General features: G+C 45.4%; 1 protein-coding gene across 4 annotated transcripts in view; it reads left to right on the top strand.

Moving 5' to 3' along the window:
• MORC2 (MORC family CW-type zinc finger 2) overlaps window positions 1-7,079 on the top strand; it is a 39,484-nt gene extending 32,405 nt beyond the window's left edge. The window contains exons 20-27 of one of the 4 annotated variants that reach the window (XM_025858269.2): window positions 85-216; window positions 678-732; window positions 1,151-1,292; window positions 1,394-1,654; window positions 1,747-1,840; window positions 5,403-5,591; window positions 5,685-5,777; window positions 6,861-7,079. In XM_025858269.2, the coding sequence (XP_025714054.1) occupies window positions 85-216; window positions 678-732; window positions 1,151-1,292; window positions 1,394-1,654; window positions 1,747-1,840; window positions 5,403-5,591; window positions 5,685-5,777; window positions 6,861-6,929 (1,035 nt within the window). In that variant the 3' untranslated portion in view covers window positions 6,930-7,079. Of the gene's footprint in view, window positions 1-84; window positions 217-677; window positions 733-1,150; window positions 1,293-1,393; window positions 1,655-1,746; window positions 1,841-5,402; window positions 5,778-6,860 lie in introns of all 4 variants that reach the window. The other 3 variants (XM_073886753.1, XM_025858271.2, XM_025858270.2) reach the window with 3 other exon arrangements.
• The last annotated feature ends 9,906 nt before the right edge of the window (window positions 7,080-16,985 follow it).

The raw sequence follows: 16,985 nt of genomic DNA, 5'->3' as shown, positions 1-16,985 counted from the left end.
GGAACAGCTCCTTTAGGCCAGATGGAACCTTCCTGCACTTCAAGGGCTGACAGGGCCCCTCAATTCCCTCTCCTCTTGCTATAGACCACTCCTGGTCGGAAGCGGACTCTTGGGGTCTCTGATGAAGAAGAAGCTGAAGAGGAGGCTGAGAGGAGGAAGGAGAGGTCTAAGCGGGGCAAGTTTGCTGTGAAGGAGGAAAAGAAGGACTTGAATGAGGTAGGTGGTCCCAGGTGAGGTTAGAACCTCCTTCCCCAGGGTTGCAGTCTGCACCAGCTCCGTTTCTGTTTTGTGATTTGAGCCTTCCAGAAGCCCAGTTCATCTCTGTAGGACTCTTAGTCACACAGATGACTTAGAAACATGGCGCCAGGTAGGCTTCTGAGTGAGACTGGCTTCTGGCTCTCATCACAGGCTGGAGGTCACACACCAGGGAGGCTTGTGAAACCCTTTGCTTCCCTGTGTTTGTGACTTTCCTTTGCGTACTGTCTTGTTTATAAAGGTGGCAGAAGGGTAGATACTCAAGGTAGTGATTTAGAGAGCAGCTCTTGGTGAGACACGGAGATGTAAGTGGCTACATAAGACAACATGAGGTGACAGCTAATGACCCTGGGTCGCCAGTCATGTAAAAATTTTTTCGGGGGCACTGGGGATGGTTCTAACAGACTCTGTTCTCCTTACAGCTCTCGGACAGTGCTGGGGAAGAGGACCCAGCTGATCTTAAGAGGGCTCAGAAAGGTGAGTTTGGGGAGGTACCTGGCAGCCTGTGGGGGAAAAGGGTAGTGGGGTTCCTCAGCCAGCAACTGTTTATCCTGAAGGCTCTCGAAGGCTTTCCTGGCTCTGGGCTCTTATGTAGCAGTGGTTCCAAGTCTGATCCCGAGAAGAATTCTGAAGATAGCACACCCTTATGTGTATTTTTAGCACAAATTTCTTGGCTTGCACCTCTGGCAGTCACTCATCCTGCTGCTCTTTGGCACCCTCACAACAGATGGGGGAGGAGATCAGGGTGGCTGGGCTTCATGTTCCTGGCAAAGTACAGGCAAGCATTAGGGGTTCTTGTCTCTGCAAATCCTGGGACCGCCTCTCTCAAGGTGGCCCTGGCTGAGTGGGGAACTTTGTTAGTGTTCTGACTTCCGTTCCATCCTCATTCTTTCAGATAAAGGGTTGCACGTGGAGGTGCGTGTGAACAGGGAGTGGTACACAGGCCGCGTCACAGCTGTGGAGGTGGGCAAACATGTGGTGCGGTGGAAGGTGAAATTTGACTACGTGCCCACAGACACCACTCCGAGAGACCGCTGGTAATGCTCCTTTCCAGAGGCTGACAGAGTTGGCCTCCCAGAAGGTGGCCCATCCTGGGCGCCTGGGGCACACATGACACAAGTGCTTGTGTGCCTCCTAGGGTAGAGAAAGGCAGTGAGGATGTGCGGCTGATGAAGCCCCCTTCTCCGGAGTACCAGAGCCCCGACACGCAGCAGGAGGGCGGGGAGGAGGAGGAGGAGGAGGAGGAGGAGGAGGAAGAGGAGGAGGAGGAGGCGGCGGCGGCCCAGCAGGCTGTAGCCATGGCAGAGCCCTCTACTTCTGACTGCATCCGCATAGAGCCTGACACCACTGCCCCGAGCACCAACCACGAGACTATTGACCTGCTTGTCCAGATCCTCCGGTAATGTGTCTTCCCACTCTGGGGCTAGCTGTGGCTCTCCACACTTGTTCTTGCTATTCTGAATTTCTGTTCCCGCCGCCTTCTTTCTTTAGGAATTGTTTACGGTACTTTCTGCCTCCAAGTTTCCCCATCTCCAAGAAGGAACTTAGTGCTATGAATTCAGATGAGCTAATATCATTTCCTCTGGTGAGTTTGGCCTGACCTTTATTTTTATTCTGTATGACCTCTCAGCTTAATGCTTTTTGTGATTGCCAGCCCTTGCTGTGTCCCCTCACTCCCCGTTCCCCCGTAGCTGGATATGATTGATGTGCGGAAGCCAACCACACCCTACCATAAGATGCTGGGGCTGAGTCCTCACTTCGGGACAGCAGGCCTGGTTTGACATTTTAGAATGAGTATATCCTTTTTTCTCTACCCCAGCAGAGGGAGTAAACTTGTCCCGGACAACAGTGAAGAACTTAGGCTCAAAGTACCTAAAATGACTCTTAGAGCGAGGTAGAGATGTGTTGAAAGTAAGCACTGGGTGTTACTATGCTGATGTGGCACAGGCCCTGTGCTGGACCTCTTAATGAGCAGCAGAAGAGAGTCCTGCCTCCAAGTGGCTTAGGATTCAATAGAGCCTGAATTTTTACCAGCAGTTGGATATGAGACTGTGAGAGCAATAAGTGCTGTGGAAGCAGGTGGTTGGGCTGTGGCAGCCTTGGGAAGGGAGAGAGCAGCAGTCTGAAGTGCCTCTATAAGTGACAGGGAAGCTTTGAGGTAAGGGGACTTTGTGAGCAAGGGGTCAGAGGGATGAAACTTCCCAAGTCAGGGCAGCAGGCTGTGTGGTGAGCAATTAGGCAAGAAGAGGGCCTGAGAGCCAGGATATGGTGAGTCTTGAATGTCTGGTCTTAGGCATAGTGGTTTAAACCTTGAATAAAATGAAGGGCCAGCAAAAGTTTTGAGCTGGGGGAATTGTCAGTCTGAACCTGGTCTAGGGCAAGAGTCAACAAACTTTCTGTAGAGGGCCAGTTAGCAAATATTTTCAGCTTTGTGGGTTATATAGTCTCTGTGGTAACTACTGAACTCCACTATTACAGCGTGAAAGCTGCAGTAGACAGTTTGTAAAGGAATGGATATGGCTGTGCTCCAGTAAAGCTCTATTTACAAAAACAGGTGGCAGGCTGATTTGGCCTGGGGCTCTAGTGTGCTGACCCCGCCCTAAGAGGATACCTCTTGTGGTAGTATGTTTGGGTGGGATGGGTGGATGGGAGATGCAGGGGCAAGGGGGCGGGTCCAGTTGTGACAGCTCAGAGGTGAGGGAACGGGAACTTGAGCCAGAGTGGAGGGGGTGGACTGGTGGGTGAAAGGGCCATGTCAGAGGTTGTTGACTGGAGGCAAGTGATGGGGGAGGAGGCAGAGGCCATGTGCTTCTCTATGTCTCAGGCCTGTGGGAAGTGATGACAGAGCTATTAACTGGGAGAGAAAACAGAGGGTGAGGGTAAGAGAGGTGATGAATTGTGATATGTGTTGGGCTGGAAGCACCAGCACCTACATTTCTGGTGATGTCCAGTGGGCAGGTGGAGATTGGGGACTGGGCACTTGGGAGGGGTAGGAAGGCCAGGGCTGAATATGGGATCTGGGAGTTGTCTTTCATTGAGCGGGATAGATAATTTTGTGGTTGGAATAGCTTAAGTTTTCTAGGGAGGAGTTTCTAGAGAACAGAACTAGAATTGAAACTGCAGGGCTAGTATGTTCAAGACCTTGGGCCCTCGTATGGCAGCTGTGTGCTTGATGGTTTGCCAAAGAGGAAAAGATGGGGTTTTAAATCTCCATTCTACTTAAAAAAAAAGAGTTGAAGAAACAGGCTCAGAGAGGTGAAGAGTCTATTGTGATAGAACCCAGATTTGAACCCAGGTACTTCTTCTTTAGGACAAGGGTCTTGCCCTTCTTCCAGTACTGCCTTGCTTCCCCATGAGATGAGAGGGTAGGTGCTGGCAAAGGAAGCTAGAGGATGGCAGAACTCGTGGTAGCTTCCTCAGAAAGTTCCATGCCTCAACTCTTGTGCTTGTTGAGGTTGCAGGTGCTCTCTGCAAATCCCAGGAACAAACCACTAATAGGATGGCTAGGGTGGCCTGGCATCCTCTTGTCAGTCAGATTTGTTGATTTTGGCTTGAAGCTGTCAGACTCAGCGAAGCCTGAGTGCAGTGGGGTCTTTGCTGCTCAGACCAGAAACATAGCCAGGATCATCTGAGCCTAAAAGTCTGTTAGCTTATGCTTATAAAAGGAGGTATATCACCAGTGCATCAACTTCAATTTTTATTTATTTTTTTTAGTATTCCATGATGCATTGTTTGCATATAACACCCAGTGCTCCATGCAGAACGTGCCCTCCTTAATACCCATCACCAGGCTAACCCATCCTCCCACCCCCTCCCCTTCAGAACCCTCAGTTTGTTTTTCAGAGTCCATCATCTCAATGCATCAGCTTTATAGTCTGCTGACTGTAATGTCTAAAGTAACTCAAACTAATTTTTTTAATGTCAGGGACACAACAGTCTAATGTTCATTATGCTCTTGTCAGTCTGTAAAAGATCTTTTTTGCCATCATACTGGACTAGGAGTTCCATAAAGTTCTCAGGAGTCCTGCAAATATTAGATTTAAATACATATTTTTAAAAAAGTAATATAACCATTTAAATCTATAATAAATAAAAAGTTTAAAGAGTTAAAGAACTAATCATAGGCTCAAGACATCGTATACTGAGTTTTAATATTTTGGAGTCTGCTCACTTATTTTGTGCTGCCAACATAATTTTTTTACATAAGACTTCAAATTTCTTTTGCCATCTTGGTTTAATAGGATACTCTACATTGTAAGGTAAATGACAGAGTTAAGTACTTTCCGGTCACACTTTTTAAAAACAGCAGTCAGGAGCCAGTAACACTTTTTAAAATCAGTCAGGAGCTCTTCAATGCCGGTAGCTCATACATCTTTATAGAAGCATATAAACACATGAGTTGATAAGACTACAGTGGTCAGCCAGAACCACTCATTTTCATTAAAATGGCCTTATTCTCATTGGTGATTTAAGAGTAAATGATGTTATAAATTTGAGTTTTGAAAATAGATACTGCTCAGATTTTTTTACAATTAGATTCCATGTAACATTTCTTTTGAAATGTTCTGCTACCTTTTAAAAGTTTGAAAAGCCTCATGTCTAGAGAAACTGCTAGTTTACCATCACTACCCCACATCTTGGAAGTTTCAGGTACTCAGGAAAGATAGCAAAAGCTCTGATGTTGCTTATAGAAGTGTACTACACAAATCTGAAGGTATTTGCCACTGGTGGGTGCTTGATAAATATTTCTGGAAGAGAACTTTTTGTTCTTACATTGTGGGGCGTGACTTGGAATGGGCTGCTGAGAGGACTATGGTGAGGTTAGAAAGGTGTGAGCTGGGAGAGGAACTCGTCCTTTTTGTGCCAACTGGAATTGAAGAATCATCCCTCACTAATAGCTTGCTGTCTGCCAAGGGCTGAGGGCTTCACATCAGGTGATCCTATCTCCCTCTCATGGCAGCCCCATGAGATGGGCATCAGGTTTTTCCACTCTGGAGCTAGAGAGCCCGCTTGTCCCTTGTGTGTGACATCCCTTCACGCTGAACATCCTTGTGCTGAGCCAGGGTGGGGATACTAGTGCTAATTTAGAGGGACCCTGGGGGCCCCTGTAAGTTAATGCAATCATCCTGTGGGTTCCCTCCCTACAGAAAGAGTACTTCAAACAGTATGAAGTGGGACTCCAGAATCTGTGCCATTCCTACCAGAGCCGTGCCGACTCACGGGCCAAGGCTTCCGAGGAGAGCCTGCGCACTTCTGAGAGAAAGCTCCGAGAGACAGAGGAGAAGCTGCAGAAGCTGAGGACCAACATCGTGGCGCTCCTGCAAAAGGTGCAGGAGGTGAGCCAGGCAGCCCTCTCATTGCAGCTGGACCACCTGGTGTCTCAGGGAGGGGGGCCTGGGCACCTCCTGCTCCCTTCTCCCCACTCACAGGAATCTGTGGTTCCAACCCTGGCTGCACAGCATCCTGACCAGAAGGGCTGGAGGTGGTGCGGCTGCCTGGGCCTCATCCCAGCCAGACCCACGGTATCAGATTTTTGCCCTTGTTTAGATCTTCTGGTTTACAACCTGGTTTGAGAATCCTCCAAGCCATAAAACAGAAAAAAGTTCTCGCTTTTCCAGATGACGCCCAGATTGGGATTGGGTTGCCCAGAAGTGGGGAGTGCCCCTGTAGGGTCTTAGTCCTTCACCAGGGCAGTGAAAACTGTGGACTTGCTCTGTGTTTGTCCTGTGGATACCGGGTGAACCAGATAGGCAAGATAAGATCCCTACCCTCATGGCCCAACAGTCTGGTGCACAGAATTATTGATGGGGGGAAGTGCTATGAAGTAAATACAAGAGAAGGAAAACATGGAGGCCACTTTACTAGGATGTTCTCGCTAAGAAGGGGGTATTTGAGCTGAGTAGAATCAGTCATACAAGATTGGATGTGAGTGCTTTGGGCAGAGAGAAGAGTAGGACCTGAGGTCAAAGGCAGGGACTTGTGGGTGATAGAAGAGGCAGGCCTACGTGAGGTGGGCCGTCCCTGGAGGGGTATGGCACAGTCCTTTTTGCAACCTAAGATACTTACTGTGGTTGGTTGTAGGAAGTCCTGGAGTTGGGTGGAAGTTAGAAGCTAGGGCTTGGGTGAGGAGGTTCCCACACTTATCTGGGTGAGAGATTTGGTGGCCTGAATCTTGGATGGTGACTGTGAGAAAGACAGATTTGTAATATTTGGGGAGAAGGAAGGAAACAGGGGTGATACTAATGTTTGTCTTGAGCCCCTGGGTGAGGGAAGGTGGTAGCCTGTACTGAGATGGGCACAAGCCGGGGTAGGGTGATGCAGTTGGGCTGTTTTGAATACTGAGTCTGAGAAGTCTGTAACACATCTAAGGCACTGGGAACCTGGGGTAAAGGCAGGGCAGGAGCAAGAAATCTGGGCGTCATCTGTGCACAGAGGATGGGGAGGGGGAGAATGATCAAGATGGGACAGGCCTGACAGCAAGGGTGGAGGCGGGGGTTGGGGATCCTGGGCTCAGGCTCCTTTGCCTGTGAGAAGGATGGGGAGGTGGCACCCCCCCCACACACACCGCCTTCTGGGCCCTAGCTGATTGCTCCTTTCTATTCCAGGACATAGACATCAACACAGATGATGAGCTGGATGCCTACATCGAGGACCTGATCACCAAGGGGGACTAAGGGGCTCAGAGACAAAGATCAGCTCCTCTGCCCTTCAAGGCAGAGTTCGGGGGGGGTTGTTTTGTTCATGGGTTGGTGGACTTACCTTGATTTGACTCATGAGACATTTGTGCTTTTGGAGGGAAAAATACTCTGATTCTTTGAATCTTCCTCCCTAAGTTTATAAATATTTATTTTTTAAAAGAAATAAGATGCTGCGCCTGCTATGAGACCATACATTTTTCTTTTGGTGACTCTTGGGCAAAGGACAGAGAACCAGGATGCCAAGCTCCTTCTCTTGGCTCCTGGCTCCTCAAGATACAGTAAACCCAGTGTCATCCATAAGTCAGGCTTCAGGGGCAGGGCTTAGCTATTCTAGAGGATGAACAGTGTTGATATCTGAGGAGTGGGCAAGGGAAAGAGCCCTCCAGAGTTGTGCTTCTCCTAGGGGCTCTGATCTGGGGGACCCCTGGGGGTAGGGGGTCAGGATAGAGGCTCACTGCTGAGCAGCTCCCTTCTCAGGTCAGGGACATGAATGTTGGCCCAAGCAGCTGTCAGTCATGCTGTGGCATTGTCCAAACAGCTTGGGGAAGAAAGATCCTCCCATTCAACCCCCCCCCATCCACCATTCAAGTTCTCTCTGTGGCAGTGATTTCCTCAGTTAACCATGGATAGTGAGGTTTCCCACCTCAAAAACTTGAGTCCAGGTTGAGTAGTAGATCTGACTCTATTGGAATACACACTGAATGAATGTTTGAATTCCAAAGGATTCTTTTTGAGAAAGCTCCTTATGACAGAGCCCCTGGTGCTGATCTGGTGGTGACCTCTGCCTGTGGGTTTGGCAGGGTCTGGAGGGAGCACACTGCCTCAGATGGTGCTGGCTGATCTGGAGAGCCTGCCGCTGCTGTTTTTACTGTTTCCCCTCTGCCTGGCCTCACCGGTCCCTGCTCTGGGCCAGACAGGAGAGGGGTCACTGAGCCACAGGGACCTCAGAGGCAGCTTTGTAGGAAGCACACCATGCCTTCCCTCCCATCTAATCACAGCCTCATGCAGCTGTGTCCTTCAGGTGACTTCTCAGGGTCAAAGACATGGCAAGAGTTGCTGAGTTTCTCTTTAGTGGTCATTGGAAAAATTCTGGTTTGATTTCCCCCAACTCTCTTCTCTCTCCTCTACTGTTGGGGACTTTGGGTTTTCTAGAGGCACAAGAACTATGGCCTGGTACCACTGGTCTGTGATTCAAACCTTTCTGGGTGTGTTTCTGGCATCTACCCACTCCGGGTCAACAGTGGCCCACATGCCACTTTGTGGCCTCTGCACAAGACTGGGAGGCACTGGTGAGGGAAGTCTTTACCCACTTGTGCATGTGTCCAGAAGCACCTGCAATTTGTGGGTTTGGGGCTTCCCCAAACCACATCCCTGGGGCAGGGTTATTTGGGGAAATACCACTCAGAACCTGGTCTCTTCCTCTGGAAGATTCTTTGAGCCTTGGGGTTTCTTGAGCTGGTGAGTCCTCTCCTGTCCACCTCGCTCTCTCCATCCCAGGCAGCATGTGGTTCATTTTTGTCCCCAGACCTACTGTTTTAATCTAAAGGAAGTTGGTTCTCCATTTTTACCAGGGGTAATACCCAAGTTTTTTATTTACACACCTGTAATCAAAATGCAATACTATAAAACTTTTACTGGTGAGACTCCTGAATGCAGTCTGTTTTCTTCTGTTAGTAAAATCTAGCACTTTCTGCTTCATTTTTTCTACCACTATGGTTTTAAACTGTCTTCAGATTATTCCTCATCACCATCTTTTTCAATATTCACCCTCCGTAACACACACAGAAACAAATGCTGAATTTCATAAAACATTTTAGCTTGAACTTCATGTGCCCATTTTGCTGTGTAAATCCAATCACAGCTGTACTGAATGTAGCCTGTTGCCCAGACAGAGGTCCTGCCATTCTGGGTGGGAAGATAAAGTGCAGGGTTCCTCCCCTTTCCATGTGATGGGACCTGCTTGGAACTTTCTGAAGACTTGGGAGGAGGGAGTGGTCTGGCTGGTTTGTGGCCTGAGGGTCCATAGCACAATGGCCGCAAAAAGGTGAGTGAGTACAGCATTGCCTGTTTTTAAGGAATGGGAGCAGTGGGGACTTTCGTTAGTTTTTAAGTGACACGCATAACAGTAAAAATTCAAACAGTACAAAAGGCTGGAAAGCCTGAAAAGCAAGACTCCGTTTCACCCTTGATCCCTGTTTTCTCCTTGAAAAGAATATCCATGCTGAGCACACATCTGTTCTGTTACTGCCTGTTTCCCAATCAGTGTATCTTGGAACCTGTTTCAGAATAGCCCATATGGGTCTACTTTTTTCTTCTGCACAACCTCATAGCATTTAATTGTCTTGGATTTGGATGTACTGATGTTTTAAGAGTCTCCTACTTAACAAAATTTGGGTTAACATTTATGAAAAATGCTATGATGTGTGTATTATTAACTCAGATCTATATGTATGTATGGTAAATTCCAAAGAGAAATGGCTGTGTCAAATGGTAGATATTAATATTAAAAATACTAAGATACAGCCCAGAAAAGACCTCCTACTTTAGCTCCTACGAGCAGTGTATTCCGCCCCCCCCCACCACACTTGTCAGTATGCAGTCTCTTCCATTCTGTGTACTAATCTGAAAGGAGAAAAGTGATATATTTTTGAGTTGAACTACGATTGAGCACCTTCATTGGCCAGTTGTGTCTCTGATGCAGTCTGTAGTTCTGAATCTGGATTAGGGACTTTACAAAAGTGTTTACAAAAATAGAAGATGATAACCAAGGGGTGAAGTCTTCAGGAAAATGTTCACCTTGTACAACCCATTCAGGCCCCAAGTGTCCCATGGATTTAGGATTATAACCCCCACTTCAGGATCAGTACTGTATTACTAGGTCAGGACAAAGGTTTAACATGTTTGTTTACTCAAGGAAGGCATGGGTTAATAGGTTGAGAAAAACTTTTCTGGTTCCTCCTTTATCTGAGTGACACTACTTTTTGGTTGCTCTTATTGGGTCCAGTTCCCCAAGTCTACCTAACTGCCTTTCAGACCTGTGGTTCAAGCAGTGGTAGCCAAGAATTTTTAGCTCTAAGGACCAGTAAGTGATAAAGCTCAAATTTCTTTGCCATTTACATAGAATACAAGGCTTGACTGGAGTGGGCAGTGGCTCCTGGTTACTTGTCCCTGTCGGAAGATTGTTCTCTAGCTGGGCCAGGCTATAAGGGACCTGTTGGTGGTGGTCACTAAGGTGCTTGAAACATCCTCAGAATTCCACTAGAGGGTTTTGGCCTTTGTTGGAGATGGCACCTCTGAGGCTTCCTTTTGAATGACCGCATTGCTTTTGGTTCCATGGCCAGCTTGGCCAAGGGAGGCAGAGCTCCAAGGGAACACGCTTTCTTTGCTGCCCTGTTTTAGGCCTCAGACTGTTCTGTTCTCAGCACTAATGGGGTCACCCTCCATAGTGAGCAAGACAAAGACTGGACAGAGGAAGGCCCTGGCAAGGAACATCTCACTCTGCAATGAGCCAAAATATTGACGAGTGTCTCCCCGCCCCCGTGGTCGTCTAACTAGGGCTCCTGCTGGGTCCTGTAGAAATTTCCTTCCAGCTCACAAGGCCTCAGACCAGTCATTGCCCATCCTGGCTTATTTAAGCCATGAGGCTAGTTCACCTTAAATTTACTCAGAGGCCCCTATATGTAGATAGCCACTAATCTAGGGCTGGTCTGAAGTTGGAATGGAGGTCCAAAGCACTTGTTGCCCTGCCCCTGAATTTTTGTGTCCAAGATTCACTGGTCCCTGCGAACTACCCGTAGGCATTTCACTGCTTACTCTGGCCCTCCTGGGGTGTTACCCCATAGCCATCCTCATGGCTGCCTAACCATTTGGCCTGTTTCAAAAGTATACCTTAAGGGTGGGGAGGGGCGGGGCTTCCATCCAGCCTCCTAAGGGGCTGCCCTGCAGGTTGCCTATGGTACATTGTGGCATTCCCAGCAGTTGTCAGTCAAGGCCTAGAGAGTGGGGGAGCTCATACCACTGGGGCACACTTAGACCACTGAGAGAAGGATCTGATGGACATGGACATATCTTTTCCCCTTTTCCCCTCTGGACTTGGCAGAAATGGGGAAACCGCGGCCAGCTCTAATTCACCACTTTTGAGTTTACTGGCCCTCCCTTTACACTTTTCCTCTAACGAAGCTCTGGGCTCTCACTACCCTCCCTAATGCCACCCTTTAGGCCAGTCTGTCACCGGGTGTGGGGCGCTGCGGTTGGAGGAGAACTATTAGAAGGGAAAGAGTTCTGAGTTCTTACTCTTAAACCATCTATCACAATACGAGATGGGCTGGAGAACTGGCTGCAAATTCTTACCTGGCCCAGAAGACGCGGCCAGGATCCAGCCGCAGTCCCATCCGGGCGCCGGCCTTCACCCAACCCGCCAACCGTTGCCGGTCGGCCGAGCGCGTCCCTTAGCCCGTTCTCCAGACCCTCGAGGCGGGAACGTAACAGCACCTGTGCGACGCTCCTCCCCGGCACGCACGTGTGCGGCTGCGCCATGCGCCTGGGAACAAGACGAGCCCGCCAATGGGGCGGTGGGTGCAGGCGAGCAGGCTAGTGGGGAGGAAGCGCTGTGACGAAACTCAGGTGCGCGAGGCCTGCTGGCTGCAGGGACGCGATGTGGAGCCCTGACAGCACCGCCACACGCGGCCAGACTCGGGGCAAGTTGGGGGGCGGCGGCCTCAGGGTCTTCGCATCCTAGGGCGAACGAAAGGCCCTGGGGATCCAATGGCCTGCCCACACCCCAAGCAGAAAAGTGGGTGGGGTTTTTGTTTTTTTGTTTTGTTTTTTTCTTCTGGCGTCTGCATTGTTTTTCAACTTTTTTTTTTGGCCACTACAGAAAGCATTTTGTATAGATGACTTTGCGGTGTGGTGCTTTTATATCTGCAAGATAAAGGACCTGGAAAGGAAGCTGCATATTTTACATCTTAAAATAGCCATCTCCAGGTAATTTTCCTCGAAGGTCTGGCCTGCTTGCCAGCCTGTCGGCCTCTCCCAGGACCTGAGGCATCTTGTGTCTCACAACCTTGGCCCATTTCCTACGGGTTTGTCCTTAGCTTTGTGTATGTTGTACTTGAAAGGTAAACACTTTTAGAATTTGGGGATTCTTACCACGCTTAGGAAAACCTCTCCCTTTTATTGCCTTCCCCCAAATATTCTCTTATGTTTTGTTGCAATATTAAAAATGTCAGTGTCCACTCCCTGTGGAATTTTAGTTTAAGCGGTAAGGCAAGAGTCAAGCTTTGATTCTTTCAGATGGGAATTCACTATGTTCGCCCCATTTATTAAGTGAACAACCTTGGTCATTATTTATAGTCCATTCTATTTGGTGGCTCCTTGGACTTGTCAGTGAAGACGTCCTGTTATCGGTTGGACAGGTGATTCTGATGTGAGGGGTGGGGTCCCAGCTGAAACTAGAATTTTGGGTGTCAGGAGCATCTAGATGGATCAGTCTCCCTCACTGTTTTGTTTTGTTTTTTTTTTTTAATATTTTTCCAGGCTATTCTTAGAATTTATTCTGTTAAGTGAAATTTATTTTTTTAAGATTTTATTTTTATTTATTTGAGAGGGAGAGAGAGTCGGAAGGGGGGGACAGAGCAGGAGGAAGCAGCAGACTCCCCACTGAGCAGGAAGCCTAGCGCGGGGCTCCATCCCAGGACCCTGAGATCATGACCTGAGCCGAAGGCAAACGCTTGACTGACTGAACCGCCCAGGCGCTCCTGTTAAGTGAAATTTAAGATCATGTTACCCAATTTTTTCCCATCCTTGCCAAAGAAAAAAGTTCCCTTGGGATTTAAATTATAATTACATTAAATTTTAGATGTAAGTTATGGGAGGTTGACATTTTTATGACCTTAAATCCCCCCAGAGGATACAAAATGGTTTTTCATTTGTTTGACTTTTTAGTCCTACAATAAGATTTTATAATTTCTTCATACATGTTCTATAACTTTCTCTTTTTCTGTTACAGTTTTTGTCAGTATTGTGAATGGGATATTTTTTCCATCTCTGTTCCTGATTATTAATACAGAGAAAAGCAAACAATTTATTTTCTATGTTATGAACTCTGGTAGTTTTAAAAATAAACTTATTTTTTTTATAGATGCAAGCCTTAAATTTGCCAGTACACCAGTTTTAATTGCCATTTTATTTTTAAAAAATATTTTAATGCCTTTTTTTTTTTTTTAAAGAGAGTGCAAGTGGGGTGGGGCAGAGGGAGGAGAGAAAGAATCTTAATCAGGCTCCACGTGGAGCCCATGGCAGGGCTCCATCTCACACCCTGAGATCATGACCTGAGCCAAAATCAAGAGTCTGAAGCTTAACCAACAGAGCCACCCAGGGGCCCTGCTATTTTGCTTTAGCTAGAAACGGTGAAACAATGTTGATATCTGGGTCTTGTTTCTGATGGGTTGGAAATCCACATGTTAGAGGTGAGCAGAATATTGGCTGTGGTTTTGGTGAGTGATCTTTAAAGTGTGGAGTTTTCCATCTTGTTTAAACTGCCAGTCTTACCTGAGTGGAGCACCAGGGGGCACTAGTTACATAGACTGAAATGTGGGTTGGGGGGCACACAATTGTCAGGGACACAACCCTGTCAAATCATATGGGTTTTTTTTTTTCCATTAAGCTGCTGTTTTAACAATTATTTTTATTAGACATTGTGTCGCTACAAAAGAGTACTGTATTTATAAAATATTTATATGGTAAGAATATGCAATGTACACCTATCATCTTGTTTTTTAAAAAAGCATTTTTCTTACTTTATAAATCTGTGTGCCTTTCCTGGGTCCTCTCCCGTTTCCTCCTTGCCCAGCAGTAACCACCATCCTGAATTTGATGTGCATATTTGTTCTTGCTCTTTTAAAAACTTTTACCTTCCTAAATAATTGTTTTGTTTTGCCTGTTTTTGAACTTGAATAGACACAACATTTACTGTTTTGCAACGTGCTATTTTCTTTTCAATATTGTGTTCCAGAAATCCATCCATGTTGTTAGATGTAGCTGTAATTTATTAATCTTCACTACTATATACTCTTCTATCACTGTTGAATATCATACAGTAATGAAAAATGAATCACACAATGGAATATATAATTTTTTATCCATGTCTCTGTGACTGGCATTTGGATTGTTTTTAGTTTTTCTGCTATTATAATACAGCTGTGGACATTCTTGTTTATGTATGCATGCATCATCTTTGGAGTAGACTTGTTGAATCATATAGGTCATACCCCTTTCTTTTTTTTTTTTAAGATTTTATTTATTTGAGAGAGAGAGAGCGCATGAGAGGGGGTAGGGTCAGAGGGAGAAGCAGACTCCTTGCCGAGCAGGGAGCCCAATACGGGACTCGATCCCGGGATTCCAGGATCATGACCTGAGCCGAAGGCAGTTGCTTAACCGACTGAGCCACCCAGGTGCCCCGGTCATACCCCTTTCAACCTTACTAGGTAATGTCAGATTATTTTCAGAAGCACTTGTATATGTTTACATGCTTACTGGCACTAAGTTCTTCATTTCTGTACTTCCTCACCTATACTTGATATTTTTAGACTTGAATTTTTTTGCCAGTCTGATGGGTGTATAGTTGTAGGTCACTGCGGTTTGTTTAATTTTTGTCATTGTGGTTTAATTTGCATTTTCCTGATTTGTCATGTGGTTGGGCACCTTTTCTTGTCTATTGACCATTTGGATTTTTTCTTTGATAAGGTGTTTGTTCAAGACTTTTGACCATTTTTTCTGTTCTTTTGTCTTCTTTTTATTGATTTGTATTTTTGTATATTCTGGATACAAGTTCTTTGTAAGTTATCTGTGTTGCAGATTTCTTCTCCTTTTTGGCATCTTTTTAAAAAACCTTTTTATAGAGTCTTGATGAGTAGAAGTTCTTAATTTTAGTGTAGACTAATTTACCAATATTTTTTATCGTTTACATTTCTTGTAGTTTGTTTCAAGAAATTCTTCCCTATCATGAAGTCATGAAGATACTATTTTATATTATCTTATAGAGCTTTTGTAGTTTTGTCTTTCACATATAAATCTTTAATCCACCCGGAATTGACTTTTGTGTATGGTATGAGGTAGAGCTTCAATTCCTTACTTCTTCCTGATTGTCTCCACACCCTTTAATGAAAAGTCTTACCTTTCTCCATTAATTTGCAATGCTACCTCTCTTTTATATCAAGTGTTCATATATGTGTAAATCTGTTTCTGAATTTTTATTCAGTTGCATTTGGCTGTTGTCTCTTTCTGTATGCCAGTACCACACCGATTTAATTATTATTATTTTACAGTAAGTATTTATATCTAGTAGAGCCAATTTAACCACTTTTTATGCTTCAAGAGTGTCTTTACTATTTTTGGTCCTTTGCATTTCCATATAAAGTTTAGAATCATTTAATCAAGCTCCAAGAGAAAACCTGAAGGGGTTTCATTGGAATTGATTCTATGTCATCAGTTTGACATAAACTGATATTTATAAGTCTTCCTAACCGTGAAGATAGTATAACTGTCCATTAATTTAGATCTTTCTTTAGTGTCTCTCAAGAAAGTGTTATAATTTTCCTTTTAGAGGTCTTATGTTTTCTTTTTTTTTAATATTTTATTTATTTATTTGACAGAGAGAGAGAGCACAAGCAGGGAGAGTGGCAGGCAGAGGGAGAGGGAGAAGCAGGCTCCCCAGCTGAGCAGGGAGCCTGATGCAGGGCTTGATCCCAGGACATTGGGATCATGACCTGAGCCAAAAGCAGATGCTTAGCCAACTGAGCCACCCAGGTGTCCCAGAGGTCTTCTATTTTCTTGATTAGATGTATCCTAGGTACCTGATGGTTTTTGATGCTATTGTAAATGATACTTTTAAAACTTCATTTTTCTGACAGTTTGTTGCTAATATATAAAAATGTAATTGATTTTCATGTTATTCTAATTTATCTTTTGATTCTTTTGAGTTTGCTATACATATCTGTGAGGAATGATAATTTTGCCAATTCTCATGCTTCATGTATTTTTCTTGCCTTATTGCCTTGGCTAGGGCTGCCAGTACAATGTTGAGTATAAAGGGAAAAGCAGGGGGTTTTTTTGTTTCTTTTTTTTTTTTTAGATTTTATTTATTTATTTATTTATTTATTTATTTATTTATTTATTTGACAGAGAGAGAGACACAGCGAGAGAGGGAACACCAGCAGGGGGAGTGGGAGAGGGAGAAACAGGCTTCCCATGGAGCAAGGAGCCTGATGTGGGGCCCGATCCCAGGACTCTGGGATCATGACCCAAGCCGAAGGCAGACACTTAACGACTGAGCCACCCAGGCGCCCCTATTTTTTTGTTTCTTATCTCATTGACAAAGCTTTCTTCTTCTCCTCCCCTTCCTTCCTTCCTTCTTTTCTTTTCTTTTTTCTTCTTCTTCCTTCTTCTTTCTTCCTTTTCACCATTCAACAGATTAAGGAAGTTTCCATTCCTATTTTAAAGCATTTTTTCCTTTTAAATATCATGGGTGCATGTTGAATCCTTTCTCAAGTGTTTTCTGCATCCATCGAGATGACCATGTAGTGTTCTTTATTTTTTTAAATTTATTTTATTATTATTATTAACATATAATGTATTATTTGTTTCAGGGGTAGAGGTCTGTGATTCATCAGTCTTACACAATACACAGCACTCACCACAGCACATACCCTCCCCAATGTCCATCACCCAGCCACCCCATCCCTCCCACCCACACCACTCCAGCAACCTTCAGTTTGTTTCTTGAGATTAAGAGTCTCTTATGGTTTGTCTCCCTGTCTGGTTCTTCTTGTTTCATTTTTTCCTCTCTTCCCCTATGATCTTCTGCCTTGTTTCTCAAATTCCACATATCAGTGAGATAATCTGATAATTGTCTTTCTCTGAGTGACTTACTTCGCTTAGCATAATACCCTCTAATTCCAACCATGTCGTTGCAAATGGCAAGAGTTCAATTTTTGATGGCTGCATAATATTCCATTGTATATATATACCACATCT

The sequence above is a fragment of the Callorhinus ursinus genome, unplaced genomic scaffold (genome assembly GCF_003265705.2).
Source record: "Callorhinus ursinus isolate GAN/ISIS: 27379988/994484 unplaced genomic scaffold, GSC_fseal_2.0 scaffold72, whole genome shotgun sequence".
Classification (NCBI taxonomy): Eukaryota; Metazoa; Chordata; class Mammalia; order Carnivora; family Otariidae; genus Callorhinus; species Callorhinus ursinus.
The sequence above is the reverse complement of the archived record's forward strand: the minus strand, read 5'-3'. Positions and strand labels throughout refer to the sequence as shown.